The sequence below is a fragment of the Peromyscus californicus genome, unplaced genomic scaffold (genome assembly GCF_007827085.1).
Source record: "Peromyscus californicus insignis strain IS unplaced genomic scaffold, ASM782708v3 Scaffold_6__1_contigs__length_162567912, whole genome shotgun sequence".
In the NCBI taxonomy this organism is placed as follows: Eukaryota; Metazoa; Chordata; class Mammalia; order Rodentia; family Cricetidae; genus Peromyscus; species Peromyscus californicus.
Genome location: NW_026294584.1, coordinates 27,640,020 through 27,661,501, shown reverse-complemented (window position 1 = coordinate 27,661,501; position 21,482 = coordinate 27,640,020). Strand labels below are relative to the sequence as shown.

General features: G+C 36.5%; 1 protein-coding gene across 1 annotated transcript in view; it reads left to right on the top strand.

The window, feature by feature from the left end:
- Nucleotides 1-21,235, top strand: part of Bmt2 (base methyltransferase of 25S rRNA 2 homolog) — a 55,593-nt gene extending 34,358 nt beyond the window's left edge. The window contains exons 4-5 of the mRNA XM_052719341.1: nt 15,642-15,756; nt 18,024-21,235. Of these exons, the coding sequence (XP_052575301.1) occupies nt 15,642-15,756; nt 18,024-18,653 (745 nt within the window). The 3' untranslated portion in view covers nt 18,654-21,235. The remainder of the gene's footprint in view (nt 1-15,641; nt 15,757-18,023) is intronic.
- The last annotated feature ends 247 nt before the right edge of the window (nt 21,236-21,482 follow it).

Genomic DNA, 21,482 nt, shown 5'->3' with positions numbered 1-21,482 from the left:
CTGTCGTATTTCTCAGTGATTCTTCAAACATAGTATCTTTTAATTCTTTAAATGCATTTTAAATTTTTGTTTTTGAGATGAGATCTCTTTATGTTGCTCGCTCAGGTGGCCTTGAATTCCTGGGCTCAAACATTCCTTGCCTCATCCTCTCATGTAGCTGAGACAACAAATGTATACTTTGTACCCATTTGGCTCTTTTACAATCATTGCCTTGAAATTTTTTTCTGCAAAATCTCAAATTTTCACTTACTCAGAGTAAGCTTCTATTTACTGTTTTTTGCTGAGTGTGGACCACACTTTTTTATTTTTCTTTGCATATTTTCAGTGTTCTGTTGGCAGTTGAATGTTGCTCATAATGTAGTACAAAACTTGTCATTTGAGTTTTCTCTTAAGAAGGAAGTCAAGGAATAGGGTTGTGTTCGTTCTCTCTCTCTCTCTCTCTCTCTCTCTCTCCTTCTTCCCTCCCCCTCTTTCCTTTGTCCTTCCTTCCCACACTCCCTTCCTCCCTCCTTCGTCTCTTTTTCTTTTCTCCTAGATGTAATTGATCTTCAAGGTTTGTGGTTTGTACATGCTGATGTCTGTGTTGCCTCACTTTTAGTTGATTATTTTAAGCTGGTTTTCTAGGGTTTATACTTACCTTCATAGTTGAATGGTTAAACACTGATAGATGAGAAGTTGTGCCCAAATACTCTGGGCCAGGACATGTGTTGATTGAGGAAGGTAGTTAAACAGTATGCAAACCAGCCTCACCCTTCATTTTCTGCCATTCCCTCGTGAAGGTCCTCTACATTGCCTTCTTGGCCATAGTCTTGTAGGGGGCTTATTTAGTTCCTCTGTGTATTTCTTTACTCAGGATCTTGCTGCTAAATTTCTGATTTATCTTCTAGTCTGAAGCTCAGCCTGACCAAGACTAGTATAGCAACCTGAGACTAGCATACTTGCAGACTGTCCCCGTTTGATCCAACCCAGTTTACTTTGTTTACTGAGAATACTCTGTAAAATCTTCCACCCACAGTCCAAACCAATTCAGTCCCCTCTAGCAGTGAAGGTGCTACGGTTTCACAGCCCCATTTGTCCTGGAAGAATCTGAGGTTTTCCTTTGATAAAGCAGGTACGGCAGAAACAAGAACAGCTCCAGGAAGCATAGCACAGATCCTCAGTGCTCTTAACCTACATTCAGCTTCTTTTCATGACAGATACTCTTCACCCTACTTGGCTCTCCTTTAGATCCCTTAGGATGTTGATTTTTCATGGCTTTGTCCAATCTTACAGTCATCTCTTGAAGACTAGTTTGTTGATATGTTGAGTGACTTGTCTCAGTGCTGTGATAATTACCTGGCTGAGTAACGGAAGGAAGGATTTCTGTTGGCTAGAGTTCAAGGGACAGCCAGTCCGCTTGATTAGGGAAGGCATGGCAACAGGGCTTGAGGCAGTTGCTCTGCTGCAGTCCCATCAGGCGGCAGAGAAGGATGAATGCTTTCTCTTTCTATTGAGTCTACAACTCAGCTCAGTGCTAGGGTACCCACAATTAAGATGGATCTTCTTGCCTCAGGTAATCTAATGTAGATAATCCCTCACAGCCATGCCCAGAGGCTAACCTGATCTCTAATCTCAACAATCCCCTTTAGACAGGTGCACAGGCTTGTTCTCTGGAGATTCTAGACCCTGCCATGTTGACAGTTAATATTAACCATTAACCATCACAGCCAGCCTTTGGCATGGTCAGCTAGAATTTACTTATAAAGGGGAAAATATAGTTTCTAGTATTTAAAGTATTTAAATATGGTTCTTAAAGCCGGAATTTACGTTATATAACATTAAGCGTTTAGAGTGACTTTGCCTAAGATGACTCTAGGTATTTTTCCATTCAAACACCATAGGAACTAGGACCCCAACATTCAATTATATGAGCCTATGGGCCCCATCCTTATTCAAACCACCACACCAGTATTGTTTAACTTTTGTTATACATTATTGCAGTACTTATATCTTATTAGAAATCACTATTAGATATTTTCCTGACTGCCAATAAAATGAAGATGTGAAAATGTTGTATGTGAAGATTATAAATAAAAAGGAAATGTTCCCTCAACCTCAATGGTTACATTTTAAGTGCACCACTTCTCAGGCTTTCTGCAGGGCATTCATGAGTTTTTATGCAGTAAACACTATGTCCATATAGAATTTTGGAAACTCTTCCTGTGCCAATAAAACACTCACTTTTGCATAGTATTCTTCATAAAAATTTCGCTATTGTGTGCCTTAGTATAATGTTCCAAATCTCTTAGATAGTAAGACAAATACATGTCCTATATGATTATCTACTAACTAAATAGAATATATGTGAGAGAAGACAGGGTTGGATTGTCTACATATGATCATTGTAGATGGGTCTAGGTTCTTGCCCATGATTGTTGAATTGAGTTCAGTAAGTGCCCATTTGCCCAAACTTATCAGCATCGAGTGTTTTCGTGGTTTCGATTTGTTGTTTCTCTATTAACACTGGAATAAACTGTCAATCCCTTATGTTGATATATAAAAGTATGAATACAAATGTGTGCACTTGAACTTGAATGTAAAAGTTTTTGTTTAGTTTGCTGAATGCTAATTAGTTAAGTTGGTAAATACCCATCAGGAGTATTAGCAAAATTAGCAACATAGTAATTCTGATTTAAAACAATGTATGTTATAAAGCTTAAAGCCAATTCTGCCAAAACAATGCTTAAATGGAAATTTATAACACCATCTTCCACAATTTGTCTTGGTTAAAAATACATGTTGAAGATTTTATATGTTAGCATAATGCAAATAATTATACTTATTTAATGTGTTCACAACAGTTGGGAAGACAGGCTTTTTTTCTTTATTTTAGTAGTGCCTTAGTTGATAACCTTGGTGAAATAGCTTAACATGCCAAGTCTGCTGTACACAAATAGACAAAACATTGAACGACTTTCTACTGCTGTCTTTACACATTCAGATTAATAGAGCGTTCTTAGTCAACTTTCTGTTGTTGTGATTTAAAAAAAAAAATAACCAAAAACAACTTGGAGAGAAAAGGGTTTACTTAGTTTATGCTTCCATGTAACAGTCCATCACTGAGTGACGTCATGGCAGGAAGCTGGAGGTTGGAACTGATTCAGAGGCTGTGAGGGAATGGTGCTTACTGACTTGTTCCTTGTGGCTTGCTCAGCCTGCTTTCTTATAACATCCAAGACCACCTGTTCAGAAGTGGAACTGCCCCTAGAGAGCTGAACCTTCCCACATAAATCATTAATCATGAAAATGCCCTTCTCCTCCAGCCCCATGCTTTCCCACAGACAAATTTGATGGAGGGATTTTTCTCAATTGAGATTCTTCCAAAATGACTCTAGCTTGTGTTGACAAACAGACCTTCACACCCATCATCAGAGAAGCTTCTTATTAATGTGGGTGGTGGTTGACACACAGATTCTCAGCTTAGCAAAGCACAGATAATAAGTGCCTGTAGTGCTGAGCCCCAAGTGAAACTTCTATTAGATCACCCCTACCCACAAGGCCTAGGGAACACCACAGAAGATAGAGCAGGAAGAGTTTAAGAACCAGAGGTCAAGGACTGTTGTGAATGTTTTCTGAATGTGACAGGATTAGTATACTCATAAACTCATGGCATCTGTGGCTTTCTGTACAAGATCAGCACAAGATCAAGCTAGGCAGCATTCCAGCACGAGTGGGAAGAAAGACTCACAAGGGCCGGGTGGTGGTGGCCCACGCCTTTAATCCCAGAACTTGGGAGGCAGAGCCAGGTGGATCTCTGTGAGTTCGAGGCCAGCCTGGTCTACAGAGTGAGATCCAAAACAGGCCCCAAAACTACACAGAGAAACCCTGTCTCGAAAAACCAAAAAAAAAAAAAAAAAAAAAAAAAAAGACTCACAAGGGCCCACTCCTCCCTGAGATCTATTGATAGTTGATGGCTGCTGGAAGAAGGGTCAGGGGCATGATCTGTATTATTTATCCATGTCCCAGTACATGGCCCTATATCTATGCACATACTGGCAATGGTAACGGAACTCAATGGGCTATAAATTTCCTGTGTTTTTTTGGTTATTTGTTGGGTTTTTTGAGACAGGGTTTCTCTCTGTAACAGCTCTGGCTGTCCTGAAACTCAGTTTGTAGGCCAGACTGGTCATTCACAGAGATCCGCCTGCCTCTGCCTCCCTAGTGCGAGAATTAAAGGCATGTACCACCACCACCCAGCAGTGGGCCATAAATTAAAGGAGAAGAGCATATGAAGTTGGGAGCCAAATATGAGGATCTGAGAAAAGGTGGAAGAAGAGAGATGATCAAAATACATTGCATGAATGTATAAAAACCAAAGAATAGATAAATTGAAGAGTCTTTTAAATTTATCTATTCTTTGATTTCCATACATTCATGCAATGTACTTTGATCATATCCCTTTACTCTTCAGGCTACTCTTTAAAAATGGGAAGAAATAGGTAAAATCCCAAAGCTCTGACCTTTCAAAGTGTTGGTTGTTGAGAATGAATGTAGTAATGATGATACAGATTCAAATGTCATTTGGGTAACAACTCAGTTGGGAAATCATCATGAGACCATAACCATGATCAAACTTCTGTAATATACTGTATTTAGAGGAAATTCATGACTACAAAGTATTTTCTATTGAAGTAAGTACTGTTTGGAGGAACATGTGAAATAAATATGCCTTCTTAGTAAGAGTTTTAAATCATTTAAACATTTGCTAATCTTAGGTTATAAATTTTTTAATATAATTTTTTTTTTTTTGGTTTTTTTTAGAGGCAAGGTTTCTCTGTGTTTTGGTGCCTGTCCTGGAGTTTGCTTTGTAGACCAGGCTGGCCTCGAACTCACAGAGATCCGCCTCCCGAGTGCTTGGATTAAAGATGTGCGCTCCCACCACCCCACTAATATAATTCTATGAACTATGTCCCCAGCATCATTTTGATTTACTACCTAAAACAAATTATTATTACTTTGGTAACTGGAATTTAATTTAGTTTGATCTAATGTAAACATAAAGCTAGTGAGACCTTACGTAAAACTATAGAAAGATAATTTAAGGAATGGAGTCTTCAGTGTTTTCTTTTGAAGTAACAAATTGCTATTTTTGCCAGTAAGATACAAACTAATTGACTGTTCTTGGATCTAACAACTAAGGGGTCATTGACCTTTAAGGGTGACAACTACATTTTAGTGACTTGAAGTTCAGTTGGGAAGTTCTAGTAGGCTAATGGCAGTCTTCACGTGTGATGGTAAGTGAAAAGGTTAAGAGAAAAATACCTGGAAATGCATATTGGGAGTTCTGCCCAGCTGACTACAGCACATATTAATTGTGTCCCTCTGTGTAGTGACCTGATTTTTCAATATCCTGAGCCATCTTAATAAATATTTTAATGTTATCATAATCACATTAACAAAATTGTAAGGCAGAGAGTAGCCCTCAGGCTCCTGCCCAGATGTATGTGTGGGCTACAGAATTGGCATAAAAGAGTAAGATACAGCATTACAGTTTTAAGCAACACCTACTTATTTCCTCATAAGGATCACTGTCCTTTGTAAATTTTTTATTAATTAAATTTCATACATGTGTATGATAAATTCGGATTGCTTTCACCCCACTCTTTCTTCTCCCTCCTTCCCATTTGTCATGTCTCTTCTGTCTTTTTGTTTTCTTTGTGTCCCTCTGGGGCTGACCAGGGTCATCTGTGTGGACTTGAGGTTGGATCCTGATGGGTCCGCACTGCATGCATGACTAAATTTAATCTATTCAGAAATACTCACTAGTCATCAGGGAAGGATAATTAAAACTACTTTGAGGTTCTGCCTTATCCCAGACAGAATAACTATCATCAAGTAATCTGCCCAGTGTTAGGACATGGGAAAAGAAGAATCCTCATTCACTGCTGGTAGGTGTACAGATTAATTCAGCCATTATGGAAATTCCTCAAAAAAAATTTTATTTAAAAACTGCCACATAACCCAGCTCTTCTACTCTTAGACATATACCCACAGTATTCCATATCCTAACACAAAGGTGTTTGCATATCTGTGTCTATTGCTCCTCTATTTACTATAGCAAGGAAATAGAACAATCTAAATGCCCCTCAATAGAAGAATCAATAATGAAAATGTCTGTATACAAGATGGAATACTGTTCAGCTATAAAGAAAAATGAAAGCATGAGATTTGCAGGAATAAGGTGGACTAAGAATGTATGTTAAGCTAGGTCAGTGAAATTCAAAGGAAGTGTCCACATTTTCCCTCATGTGATCACAGCATATATGTAGGTGTGATGGGACATTTAGAAAAGAAACTGAGAAAGGGTGATAGGAGCCAATGAGGGAGGAGGAGATCCCAGCCAAAGGACAAGAGTTGTGAGAGAGGATACAAAGTGTAGAACTAATCGTTTTTCCAGTCTCCACTGTGTTAGAGGTGTGTGTGTGTGTGTGTGTGTGTGTGTGTGTCTGTGTTTTGGACACATAAAAATGTAATTGACAGTGAAAACATAGAACCCCTAAGAAAAGTTATGTCTTCAATTCACTGAGAGGCACAGTTGGGACAGGGAAAGTGTTTGAGAGACTCCCTTAATCGAGCTGTATGATGTTACTTGCAAAGTTGTTCTGGTAAAGTGACCAAATAAATATTTTTCTTGAAGGTTCTGTTTCTGTTTTCTTTCCCTTACAGAGAAGTCTTTCTGGCTCATAATTTAGAAAACCTTTTAATTACTGATTATACCCAAGAATGAATTTTCACTAGGGAATGCCATCTTTCTGTTAAAATAGCATAGTATTGTCAGTATTGAACCTCAGTAAACACTCACTAGTTTTATATAGACTGCTTCAGAACATACTTAAGTCTTATTTTCTTTTGTTCTTAAATCATTTGTATTTTGATAAATACAGCTCATTTTTCATCACAGGGAGATTAAAGTCATAAAATTGTTGCAAAAAACTACTGCGGTTAAAAGCACTATGTAGATTATTATAATTTATGATTTTCAGAGAAGTCTTACAAAAAATACTGAACATAGTTGCATATTCCTAACCTAAAAAGCAATGAAAAATTATACTCAGAAATTAAGAAAGTCAGTTAAGACATTTTAGCTGTTGAATATTAGTCATTGATTGATGCTATAATTTCATTTGTTCTATGCATAAAATTGGGATGACCATATGCTGTATTTTTGTACAATCTTGTTTATGTTTGCTAGTTCTCTTTTATTTTCAGAAGTGTCCCAGATTGGACTATATATGTTATGATGACCATACCTATAAAATGCCACAACCTCACTCAGGTATAAAGGGACTAAGGAAAAAGATTTAGAGAACAGATAGAAGAAAAAGTAAATGGCCATTGTAACCATCAGATGGCTCTGCTGTTTCTAAGCCAGTAAAACTGTGTGTGTGTGTGTGTGTGTGTGTGTGTGTGTGTGTGTGTGTGTGTGTGCTCGCGCGCGCAGAGGAAGCAGGCACAAAAAAATAGTAACTATTTAAAAGATATTCAGTTTGAAAAGCTTACAGTTGAAGAGCAAAAAATCCCTGAGTGAGATATCAAGTAGCCTCAGCAACCAAAACACCTAAGAATGAAACGTTTCTAGCCATTTAAAAGAGTAGAAGTTGTTAACTGATACTGTTTTCCTGCTCTCTGCGAGGTAACAGGGAATTCAGGAAAAACAAGTGTTAAGATTTTTAAAAAGAACGTATAACATTAAATGAGACAAATTTATGTAGAGTTACAGATATCTTAGTTTATATTTTAATTTTTCAACTATATATTTCTGTATTACTATTTTTTGGTTACTTAATAATATACATAGTAGTTTTCAAGTATAAGATGTTTATAGAGATAGAAAGCTTCAGAACTCAATGATTGAACACCTGCCAAGCATACATGAGGCCCTAAGTTCAGTGCCCAATACTAACCCAAGCAAGCAACAGAAAGCAAGGTACTAGTCACAAAATAATATCTGTGGTTTGTTGTAGATAGTAACAATGGTGATTTGGTAGAAAAACTAACTTATTTTTGTTTTAACTCTTAAGTGCAGTTCTTTTCTGTTGAGTAAAGAGAAAAAAATGAAAGTTTCAGAATATTATTACATGTTGTACAAGCTACCCATTCTGGAATGTTATTTTTAAAAGATATCAAAAAAAAAGTATATTACAGGTTGAATATCTAAATGGTTGGGAACAGTAGTGCTTTAGATTTCTGATTTTTTTTCTTTTTGAGGAATTATATACACATCCAACAAGATAGCTTAGAGATGGAACCCAGGCAGAACATGAGATTCATTTTTCGTATGACACAAAGCCTGGAATTTAATTGTTACCCTATAGGTAACAACACTATGCTTTTGACTGACTCGCCATGAAGGTCAGCTGTGGAATTTTCCACTAAGGCATCATGTCCAGAGCTCAATCATTCTCAGCTTTTGGAGCATTTCAAGTTTCTCTGTTTTAGACTAGAGCTGCTCTTTATGATCCATAGTTAGGGAAACACATGGGACAGAATTGTTTCCCTTAGACGAAGAGACTAACCTGCTCTGTGTGCTGATGGCTGTTCTTCATGCACACATTTCTGGAAGCCAAGCATGGAAGTACAGGCACTCTGCAGTGAGATCCAGTCTCAAAAATATCCTGAAACGTGGTATTTATAAGAGTAGGAAATAATAGAGAAGTTGGATGGCTATAAGAAAAATTTTCAAAAGAAAAAAATTAATTATATATCATGCTTTAAACAATAAATAATATATTTCTAATAGAGTGTACATATTTTATAATCCATAAAATTCATGACAGTTGAGTTTAACTTTCAGTTATATACACATTGAATGTGATGCTGAGAGTTCAGCAGTTCTCTGCTTTGAGTAGTACTCATAAATTTTACTGTTTCTATTGAGATGGCAAATAAGCTGTTATCTTTGGCATTATTCTAATTTGAGACCCTGCAAAAAAAGTTTAAGTTACAGTGGTATGTAGGGAAAAACATAAACTCCAATTTTTTTTAATTGAAAATAATTTTTTTTTATACAATATATTCTAGTTATGGTGTCTCTCTTCCAACTCCTCTCATATCTCCCCACCCACCCAAATCCACACCCTTTTGCTTTCTCTCTTATTAGAAAACAAACAGGTATCTAAAATAATAATAATAATAATAGATTAAAAACAAACAGAAATAAGATAAAACAAGTAAGTGAACAGAATAAAAAGAGCCCAAGAAAAAGCACAAAAAACACACATAGACACAGAGACACACATATTTGCAAACACAGAAATCCCATGAAAACACAAAATCAGAAAACACAATATACAAGAAAAAGACCTGTAGGGTTTAAAAGCCATGGCCACACAAAGCATTATGAGCCACACACAGACACAAAATCCCTCCAAAAATACTATTGAGTTCATTTTGTCTTGGCCATCTACTGTTGGGCATGGGCCCTCCCTTAAGTGATTTGTATAACCAGTGAGACTCCAGTGGAGATAACTAATTTTTCCTTTGCAAGTACTTATCAATTGGAGATAGCTTGTGGCTAAGTAAGGATCGGGACTTGTGTCCATTTCTCTCCCATCTCAGCACTGGGACCCTATCTAGCTTAGACCTGTGCAGGCCCTGTGTATGCTTCCACAGTCCCTATGAGTTTATATGTGCATCAGTCCTGTTATATCTAGATCTTGTTTCCTTTGTGTCCTCCATCCCTTCTGGCTCCTACAGTCTCTGCCTCATTTGCAACAGAGTTTCTTGAGCCATAAGGGGAAGGATTAGATGGAGATATCCCACTTAGGACTGAATTTTCTAAAGTCTCTCACTCTACACTTTGTCCAGTTATGAGTCTCTGTATTTATGAACTCCAATCTTCAAATATTTTTAATCTATCTAATAAGATCCCTGCAATTGCTTGCAACCTTACTGCTTTGAAAAAATACAGTGTTAATATTGTTTGGAAGAAGTTTGAAAAAAAGGGAAAATCAAGTAAGGAAAGCATACGTGTGTGTGTGTGTGTGAGAGAGAGAGAGAGAGAGAGACAGAGACAGAGAGATCACTTGAGCATGAGAATTTTTAAATACTTATAAGATCTAGTATTCAGGTCTATACAGGATCAGATCTATGTGTATAACCCAGTTTCAGTTAATGACTCATATTTTAGGTCTAAACCTTCTACAATGAAACTTATGAGACAGCTGTCTCTATTTAAAGTGCTACAATAGGAATTGAAACTGCAAATTATTAACATACCTATGGGGTTTTTCAGCCCTTCATCTGCCCTTGTTTGTTTTACCAAGCTGTTGGAGAGCCTTCCTGTCTCTCCCCAGTGGCTCTCCTGTGTATTATGTAGTTGATGAAGACTCCCTACTTAATTTTGGATTGCCAAAATCAAAGCAGGCATCTTCAGTCATAATATTTCACCGAATTGTGAGGTGTTTCCCTGCACCAAGTTTTATAATACATTCTGCATTCAATTTATTCTTTTTTTTTTTTTTTTTTTTTTTTTTTTTGGTTTTTCGAGACAGGGTTTCTCTGTGTAGCTTTGCGCCTTTCCTGGAACTCACTTGGTAGACCAGGCTGGCCTCGAACTCACAGAGATCCGCCTGGCTCTGCCTCCCGAGTGCTGGGATTAAAGGTGTGCGCCACCACCGCCCGGCTGCATTCAATTTATCCTTATAAAAATAAAGGCTAGTTTCTCAGGATTGAGTAACTGTATGGAAGAATATATGGATATATTTATGGAAGAATATGTACATTTAATTTTAAGAATATCCTTTATGGTTTTGGAGATGATATTACTCTCCATTTATTATTTATAATTACCATCTGAACTCAGTTTGGCTCTTTGTATAGAAGGACTTGAGAAAATAATTCAGAAAGCAGTGTATTTGTATAGCAATACCCTAAGTTATACTCCTGCTGTGTGTAATTGAAGGATAGTGACTGTCTTATCATGTATCTTGAAACCTATGGAATGCTTGGCATGTAAATACTCAGCTTGTGTTTAAATAAATGAGAGAATAAACATGGGCAAAGTGAGTAAAATAAAGACTTGAGGATAGTTATTTCTGGAAAATGCTATGTTTTAAACTGAAGAGTATTACCAAAGAACTGAACCAAAATGAAGTGTGAGCCTTTAGGTAAAGTGTTTGTGGAAGTACAAATATGAAGAGCTCTGGATTTTTCTCTCAGTTCTCTAGAGAAGTGATTTTTGGACTTCAACAAAAAGTTATTACTTATATACTTTTTCTCTTTAAACCATCAGTGATAGCGGTCACAGTACAGAGCTTTTAAACTATAAATGTAAGTGTGAATGAGTCAAGTCTTTTGGATGAATTGTCTTCCTCAACCCCAAGACTTCTAAATAATGCTGTTTGCCTTAAAAACACTCAAGAGGAAAAACCCATCTCCAAAAATTTCTCTTCTGTTCTGTATTCAGTGTAGGTTCAATTCATACAGTATAATAGCAGTTCTGAAGGCGTGGGGAAGACTCTGGTTCAAAGAATTCATAGTATTGAAAGATTATCCATTCTCTCCTGATTACAAGAGAACTGTTATGTGATGCCAGGCTTTCCCTAGAGCTTGACAGGAGTGCAAAGGTAGGAAAGAACTAGTGAACTCAGAGCCTAGCTCAGGACCATTCTAGGCTTCCTAACTAACCACTGTATTAGACTGTAAAGCTCTACCTGCAGAGATGTTAGAAGTGGCATGATGTTCTGCTGTGCCTAGCAAAGCCTCACATAGTTACCGTATGTGTAAAGGAACTTAGTAATTCAGTGAATGTAGTCTTTGTTAGAAGAAATTATAAATAAAGTATACCACCAGTTCCCAGTTATGTCGGTCTCATGATTGCATTAACTCTGACTTTATAACATCGGGATGTATTAAGACTAGAAACAGAAAAAGTTAATACTCTTCTACCCTTCGTTTTCTTGTTACCCTAGAATATCTTTTCAGTCTGTGTACCATTCGGTAAGGTGAAATGCCTGCAAGTGTTGGGAGTAGAATGGAACTCTAAAAACATGGCAAGTGGTTTCAAAGAGATGAAAAATTAAAATGTTGAAGAATTAACTACTCAAAATGCTCTCCTTAAAAAAAAACAAAAACAAAAACAAAAAACTATGTACTTTTAAAAAACAATGATCCGGTATCAGTATCTGCTATTTAGCTTCTTCCCCTAGTAACAACACGATAGTAGATCCAGTTTTACTAGACTTATATTTAACTACCCAGAGTGAAAACAAGATCAATTTAAGTATTTGCTTTGAAACTAAAATGTAAAACACTTTTTTTCTTCCATTGCTGGGAACCAAACCCAAGTTGTTGGGCATGCTAGACTAGTGAGCTACATTCAGCCTCAAAGAAAAATATGTTTATGTTTAGCATATAAGAAATCTTAAGACAGAAGTTCAGATATATTAATTTTAAAATATGGCAAGTGTGAAAAGAGACCAACTGTGTTAAGAGAAAAAGCAATAAATAATTTTAAAAGTATAGGCATATTTGTGGTAGTGAGAGATCTGTACATCCATAAAAATTACTAGTATTCCTGCTGACTATGCCTCCTTTTAAGAAATTATGTTCATTGCTCAGACTTACTTTCAGGACAATGAAACAACACATTATAGTATACTGCAAGGAAACTAACAGTAGGTTTCTACTGTCATTCCTCTGTGGTTTGAGTTCCCTTTTGTCCCTTTGGTATCCAACATGATAGACAAGAAGTTGAGCTATCACATACAAAGACTATATTGGGATTGCATTTTAGTCAGGATTTCTTTAAAAAAAAAATCAATGGAATACGCATAGATACATACAATGAGAAGAATTATTTGAAGAAATTGGCCCCATTTTGCCTAGTTTGGAATCTGTCATGCAGGCCTAGTTTTCTGTGGACTCAGAGAATAGAAGATGCTGCAGACTGAGCCTGGAATCAATCTGAAGGAAAAATTTCTTTTTCTTTAGGCAACTCTGTTCTTTTTCTCTTAGCTTTTGATTGATTGCATGAAACCTGCCCATTTGTAGAGGGCAGTCAGCCTTATTCAGAGTTTTGATATAAATACTAATCTTATCTTTAAGAAATACCTCCATGATGTCTAGACAGGTATTTGATCAGATATTACAGATGATTTGAAGTTCTGATACTGCTCTCCCACACTGCCTCATAACTTGGTGTTATTTCTAGTATTAGCGGGAAACTTTTTGAATGTCCTTTTTATACAGTCTTATTGTTAACATACCAAGAAAAAGCTTATGCATGCTTCATTAAGTATATTGCTTTCACAAGTAACTCACTGACATATAGTAAGATATTACTAATTTGAAATTTGTCATCACCAGTCGTTCAACACAAAGAATTAGCAAATATGCTGAAAATAGGAAGTAGTCCAACAGTATTGTAACTATATATCCACATGCAGTTTTTTGTTCCCTAACTCATCTACGTCTTCACCTGTTAATGCATTTTTAGAGCTAATTTTTTCAAATATTTTCATTCCCTCAATATCAACACAGGATAACACATGTTCAGTAAATTCAGTTGCTTCTTCCTTTTAAGTAAAGGATAATGATATTTTTTATTGCTTGATCTGTTAACATTAGTTTTGAATGTCAAAGAACTTGCCATTCTAGGACATACTTGTAATTGTCATACTTGGGGCTGAGGCAAAAGGATCATGAGTTGAAGGTCATCCTGGGCTAGAGGCCAGCTGGCTGCAGAACAAGTTCTAGGTCATCTTGGACTGTATAGCCAGACCCTGCCTTTTAAAAAGGTGTATGTACCAGACAGTGATTAAACATTAAATAGATCGTCTCATTTTATCCTGCCTATCCCCGTATTACATATTAAAGGACAGATCAATGTTTCTGTTATTTTAATCTCTAATTTCAAAACTCATATGCTTAACTATAGCCTCAAGGAAGGGTTAGAACAGTATTGTTACATATATTTATAGATTCTCATTTGTTCTAACTGGCTGTCATCTGAATATTCAAACTTGCACAAGTATATGCTAGGCATTTCTCTGGTTGTTGGCTAGACTTTTTGCTCTGAGTATTTTGTAACTTATGCCACAAAAATTTGCTGGCTGCTATCTTCCTTCAACTAGTGTATTGTCATATTTCAAAGACTACCAATGTAATTCGGTTTACAAGTGATTATTTCCTATAGACATCATCCAGATTACATGTGATAGTCTTCACCTAGATCAGCCAGGGCACAGAAGGTCACCTCTTGAGTTTCCAGAGCAGTTCTTGTCAGTGAGAAGGTTTCTGGCTGTTTGTTGCAGAAGCTGACATTTATCTGATTTTTCTAGTAAGAACAAGTTATATTATAAATTGGGGTGAGGTGGGAAGAGTCCACTTGGAGAAACTGCTGATCCTCTATACGCCTGTAACCTGTTCAGATACGTTTTTAAAATTACATTTCATTGACAAAAGTTTTTTTTTAATTGATTCGTATTTTAGGTACTGTCTTATGTTGTGTACTATAGTAGAGAAGTGCACTATAGATGATTTGTAATAAAACAGATGACTGTCTGTTTGTATAAAATGTTAGCACATCAAGCTCCTAGCTGAATATATAACCCCCTTATTGCATTTCTTCTCAAAAACATCACTTTTAGATCTGTAGTTTAAAACTTCTCTGAAGTAAATGCTAAAACAAAGTTAGGCAAGTCTCTATACTTTAGCCTTCAAAAAATACCAACATTCTATTCTTACACAATTATTTATGTTCTTTTCCCTTTATTTTCCCAATGTGTACTTACAAATTTTGTAGAAAAAATTATTTTAACATTAGTTAAAGTGGCATATGTTCAAAGTTGAAGCAGTCATACTATTTTAATTATTGTTTTTATTTATAATGTAGGGTTGGGACTGACAGAGGCTGTTGTCTACTGCCTAGAGCCATATTGAACTTCATTCTGATTAAATTTGCTACCTCGTTTTCTGCTAGTTTGGGAAATGACAAATACTTGCATACAATAAGAAAGTTCTCTAATTTAAAGAGTATAATGTATTGTTTTCCTTTGGTTCATTTAAGTCATTGACAAATTAAAGTGAAATCCAAAGATAAATTCTATTGACTATTGAGAATTAGAGTTTATTTTTTCTTATACAGTAGTTCTCAAGATGTATTGTATGGGTTCAAGACACTTTTGGAGTCTATGCTTTTTCTTATACAGTAGTTCTCAAGATGTATTGTATGGGTTTAAGACACTTTTGGAGTCTTTGCTAGAGAAAAATAATTTTCACAAAGTTACCATTTGTTTTGTTTGTTTGTTTTTTACTTTCTTCTGTGAGAGTAGTGTTTTCTGAGTCTTTCTTCCTGGCAGGAATACTACAGAATCATAAATGCTCAGACAGCTGTTGGAATCCACTGTATGCCAGATACTAAACAGATCAAGAAATAGAAAACATTGCCTCACTTTTTACAGCCACTTTGAAACTGTTTTTCTATAAAGATTGTTTTTGTTTTACCATAGAATGCATAGATGTAACCACATCATCAACATTTCTTCAAGCCCTCCTCCTAAGACACGAGCTAATAATCCACGTGATAATCTTCATTCTCATGTGTGAATTTCAACTGTGTTCTTTTGAGCTTGCTTTTTAAAGCATGTGTCTGTTTCCAGGTTGCTTCAAGCCTCTGAAAAGATCAGATTGCTTGATGTTGGCAGCTGCTTTAATCCGTTTCTGAAGTTTGAAGAATTTCTAACCGTTGGCATAGATATTGTACCTGCCGTAGAGGTATGTGGTTTTATTTACAAACGATTTTTTTTTACATGTATCTTTAAAAAGGAAAAGCACTATCTTTACATTCTTAAAATAGCGAAGATATACTTCCTGTCTACCAACTAGTAAGTCATTTCTATTCAAAACTAAATACATATTCTGAAAATTTTTTGCATTTAGATAACTAATAATAACATATTTTCTTTGTTCTGTTCCTTCTTTATATCTAGAAAGCCAGGATTTAGAAGTATGCTATAGTAAAATCATTGTGATTTAAAAATCTGTAGGTTACAAAGATGTCTTTGTAAGCATCTTTGTTGCAAAGAGTAAAATAATACAGAAGGTAAGTGTATTGCTTAGGGTCCATAGTTGTCTGCCTCTGAACAACATATACGAAGATTCTCCTGCCTCAGCCTCCCATCTTACTGTAGGGGTGCTGAGATTCCAGCTGTGTGCATTGCTTTTTATATGAGCTCCAGGGGATCAAACTCAAGCTATCAGGCTTTCAGGGCAAGTGTTTTTACCCATGGAGCCATCTCCCAAGCCCTGCACTACTTTCTTATTTCATATTTCTGTAGCATTTTAGTGTCCAGCCAAATATGAAATATTTATTTCTTTGTTTGTTGTATTCTCCTTACTCATTGATAGTGTTAATTAAATTTAATGTGTAATTTGCTTCAAGGCAGGAATTAACTTCTTAATAGAATAAAAGTAGTGTCAGTATCATTTTTAAATGTTTGACTGAACTTTAAAGAGCGTTAGCATCATTCTGCATATAGAAAGTTCATAAATCTTCCTGCATTATCTGTCAGTTACCTTTCTGTCACTGTGACAAAGTACTTGACAAAGGCAGATTTAGGAGGTCAAGTTATTTTTGTCTCATGATGTCAGAGGTTGTAGTCAGATAGCTTATTCATTCTGAGCCTGAGGCAAGGCTGACTCCTCAGATACAGAGATAGAGATGGACACAGAGACAGCATCCATTGCCTGGATCTAGGCTTCAGCTCCTACAGTTTCTGTCTCCTCCCAATAATCCATTCACCCGGGAACTCATCACCTGATCAGTCCACTAATGTGTCACTTTGAGGTTTCAGTCTCCTCCCTCCCTCCTGGCATCCAGGATGTGAGTTCTAGCAGCAGGTTTGCAAGCCTGGAGCATACATTCTTTGCTAAAGAATTCCGTTACAAACTGTGTAACAATTACCAACTCTGATCATCTCCTTAGAAGTTCTTTTTTTTTTTTTTTTTCTTATTTGGCTAACTGTTGATAATAAACTGAATATAAATGTGCCTAACATTAGAAATGAATCATTCCTGTATGTTCTTATCCAAATTAAATTCTAAGTAAGTATCAGTTTTAAAAAGGTGCTTTAAATTATTCCTAATTTTGAGAGTGTGCATGTATTTGTTTGCATGTGTAGAATGATGATTAGAAATTACGGGGGCTTAATTAGTGAAAATTTTTAAGTTTAGTTGAGAACAGGGCATGGTGGTACTTGAAAGGAGGAGACGGGTTCAGGAGCCCTGAGTTAGTCTTGACTTTGAAGTTTAAGACTACCCTTGACCACAGGAGATCCTGTCTCAAAAAAACAAAAAATAATGGAAGAAAAGAAAATCTGGGGGGCTAGAGAGATGGCTCAGAGGTTAAGAGCACTGACTGCTCTTCCAGAGGTCCTGAGTTCAGTTCCCAGCAACCACATGGTGGCTCACAACGATCTGTAATGAGATCTGGTGCCCTCTTCTGGCCGGTAGACATACATGCAGGCAGAACATTGTATACATAATAAATAAATAAATCTAAAAAAATAAAATAAGGCTGGTCCTTTAAAAAAAAAGAAAAAAGGCCGGGCGGTGGTGGCGCACGCCTTTAATCCCAGCACTCGGGAGGCAGAGGCAGGCGGATCTCTGTAAGTTCGAGGCCAGCCTGGTCTACAGCGCGAGATCCAGGAAAGGCGCAAAGCTACACAGAGAAACCCTGTCTCGAAAAACCAAAAAGAAAAAAAAAAGAAAAAAGAAAATCTGTGTGGAGTTAGAAGGAAAAGGTCGTCATTACTGAGTTCTATCAAAAAGCTGTGAGATGTTAAATATTGTGGTGTGAAACTTATGTTATAGGTTGAACATATTCTTGAAACTGTTTTTGTTTTTTTCTTTTCTGAGACAGGGTCTCATTATGTCACCCAGGCTGGCTTCCAACATACACAGTCCTGAGTACTGGGATTACAGGCATGCATACAACACTTTGAAATTCTTAACATGCCTTCGTTGTTGTTTTCTTTCTACAGAGTGTGTACAAATGTGACTTCCTGAACTTGCAGCTTCAGCAGCCACTCCAGCTTGCACAAGACGCTATAGATGCTTTTCTGAAGCAGCTGAAAAATCCTATTGATTCTCTTCCTGGAGAACTTTTCCATGTGGTTGTTTTCTCTCTCCTCCTGTCCTATTTTCCGTCACCCTACCAGCGGTGGATTTGCTGCAAGAAAGCCCATGAGCTGTTAGTGCTGAATGGCTTATTGCTCATCATCACCCCCGATTCCTCCCATCAGAACCGGCATGCTATGATGATGAAGAGCTGGAAGATTGCTATAGAATCCCTGGGCTTTAAGCGCTTCAAGTATTCAAAATTTTCTCATATGCATCTCATGGCTTTTAGGAAAACCTCCCTTAAAACCACCAGTGACTTGGTTAGTAGGAACTATCCAGGGATGTTATATATTCCTCAAGATTTCAACAGTGTAGAAGATGAGGAGTATTCTAATCCTTCTTGCTATGTTCGATCAGATGTAGAAGACGAACAACTAGCATACGGTTTCACAGAGCTCCCTGATGCTCCTTATGACTCAGATTCTGGGGAAAGTCAAGCCAGCTCTATTCCATTCTATGAGCTAGAGGATCCCATCTTACTTTTAAGCTAATGTAAAATCGAAAAGCCCTTCTAGTCCAGACTCCTAAACTAACTGCTTACACTAATCAGAATACTAACGTGAACTCAGTATTTAAAGCCTGGTCTGCAGAGAAGAAATGCAAACGTTTACAGAGTTTGCTATTTTTTTCTACTTCTGGATTTCAAAATTTATTCTTATATAGGAAGCTTAAAGTTTCATGCAGAGTGACTTTGTCTTAGCAGAAACCACTGTTCCTTTAGCATTTTGCATTAAGATTTTAAAAGGTACCTCTTTTCTCTATAGTGCTGTTGTGAAGTTTGATGTACTGTGCATTTTGCTTTTTAGTCCAGTGTTGACTTTGCACCATTGTCCTGAGGAACCTTAAGATGTGTAGAAAGCTGTAGATTGCACTTTGATGACTCACAAGTTAAATATTTCACACATAGGTTGGTTTAGTTATTCATGGTACACTTTTCTTTTAAATTGTTACCTATTACAAAAAACATTTTCTACTCAGTTTCATCTACTGATACAGTATTTCTGAACTTTTTGAAATTGGTGACAACTCTTAATATTAAGCTCATTTGGAAACATTAGACATTGGAAGAGACATTTCCCGAAGTATGTTCTAATTTCATTAACACAGCCCAGCAAACACCATTGCCAAAGTAATATTTCCATGACTTTCTTACTGATTTAGGCTTTGGTGTTCAGTCTGTTTTACCTGTGAAAGTTCATTTTTATTTTTTAAAACTTAGAGTACATTTATAAAATTTTCTGTTTAAGCAAGGAGCAATGTCTAATACTCAATACTGACTGAGACCACCTTTGTGAAAGGGTTTGCACTTAGAAGAGTATATTCTATTGAGACCAGCTCTGATAGGGTCATTACTTGTCCATTAAGGCACTGCTGCACTACAAGTTTGGAATTACATGAACGTTTTTGAAATTAACCCTCTACTGATAATCTCGTAGAATGGTCTTGACCTTTTAATATCCTAATTTCTTTCTAAGCCCTAGCAGATAATTTTCTGTAACTATATAAACAATTAGTTGGCTGTGGGAAATTTCCCTTTCCACATTGATAAATGCCTTTCTGTGTTTCTGAATCAGAAGCAAATGATTAACGAGAAATATATGTCCAAACAAGACAAGTTTAAACAGTTAAAAACATATAGTCCACATTGTCTTGTCAGCCAGCAATTGTCATGTAAACTATCATTTTTAAGAGTGCCACTGTGTGGATTTTTTTCAAGTGGTTATTACATTAAAATTACCTCATACTGAGGTTTTTGCACTGAAATATAACAGTTTCAGATTTCATGGTTAATGGTGTGTGTGTGTGTGTGTGTGTGTGTGTGTGTGTGTGTGTGTGTGCGCGCGCACAAGCGTGTGTGCCTGCGCGCACGTGTGCATGTGTGTGTTTTAAAAGGAAACTTGCATTTTCAATAGTTAATCCTGAATTTCATAAACTGCACTTCTTTACTCTGGTAAACTGATGTTTTTGTGCTTATTGTGAATTGCTATAGTTAACTTTGAATGTCAAATTTTATTTAGAAATACATAAACTTACCCTTTAAGATAGGTTCATTGTGTATATCCAATATTTCAAGTTCAGTTTCACATGCTAAATTAATGAAAGTAACATGATTATAACTAATTTTAGAAAGGTCAGTTGTGTAAATGCAATAAACATTGGTTGTTCAAATATGCCATAAGTAACTTGAAATTTTTCATTTGCTTTCAATAGCATACAGTTCTATAATTATTAGAGTTGATATTTCTTTTCATTTAGGCACTGCAGGATAATATCTTAGAGCTCCCTCAAAAGAAAAGACAAAGAATGAAAACGCACTGTATTCAGGATAAAACAAAACTATGTTTTGGTAGCATCTCTCCTACCATACTCTCTTGTTTTATTTACTAATTACGATTCTAAGAGCAAAGAAAACAATACACCAAATGAAATTGCTTTGAAAGTAAATGAAACAGTGCTTTGCAAAGTTGATCTAGGTATGACCTACAGCAAAAAATGTTGGTGCTATACATTCTTCTGATTGTTTACTGATGTTGAGTCTGCTTTTTCCAAGGTGTGCATGATGTATTTTAAGTAGTACTTAAAAATATCTCTTTATAAGAACTACTACCACTTAGTATAAATATGTTTGATGTTATATCATTTGTTACTGTAAACTCAGCTTACTCAAATTAGAACTTACGCCAATGCGTATTCCACAAGGCCAGTTGAGGGTGTAAGTGCTGAAACACGAGCACTCACTGGGGCCAGATTATATAAGCAATGACCAGTGAAGTTAGTAGGGCCTCTCAATATTGTGTGGGTACGTTAAAAATGGTTTCATTTGGATACAAATAACTTAAGGGACTTCCCGTCCCATTTACAGCAATCCCTCCAAAATAATTCGTTATTTCAAAAACAGACGATAATCATGTGGTTGGTTGGGCTCATCGGGATTGTGAACAGATCATGTGCTTTTATCATAGTTGCAAAGTGGTTGGAGGTAGTATACCTGAAAATGTACGTCTGTGTTTGTTGTATTTTTTCACATTTTGTGAACAAAGCACATTTATTAAAAAATTTAAATTTTCTAATATTCTTTGTCTGTTGCTTGTAAACTGAAAGGCTTTTTTTGTTGTTGTTGTTTTGGGGTTTTGGTTTCTGGTTTTTGGAGACAGGGTTTCTCTGTGTAGCCCTGGCTGCCCGGGAACTCACTCTGTAGAGCAGGCTGTCCTCACATTCAAGAAATCTGCCTGCCTCTGCTTCTCATGTGCTGGGATTAAAGGTGTACACCACCACTGCCCAGCAAGGCCACTGCCCAGCAAGGCCACTGCCCAGCAAGG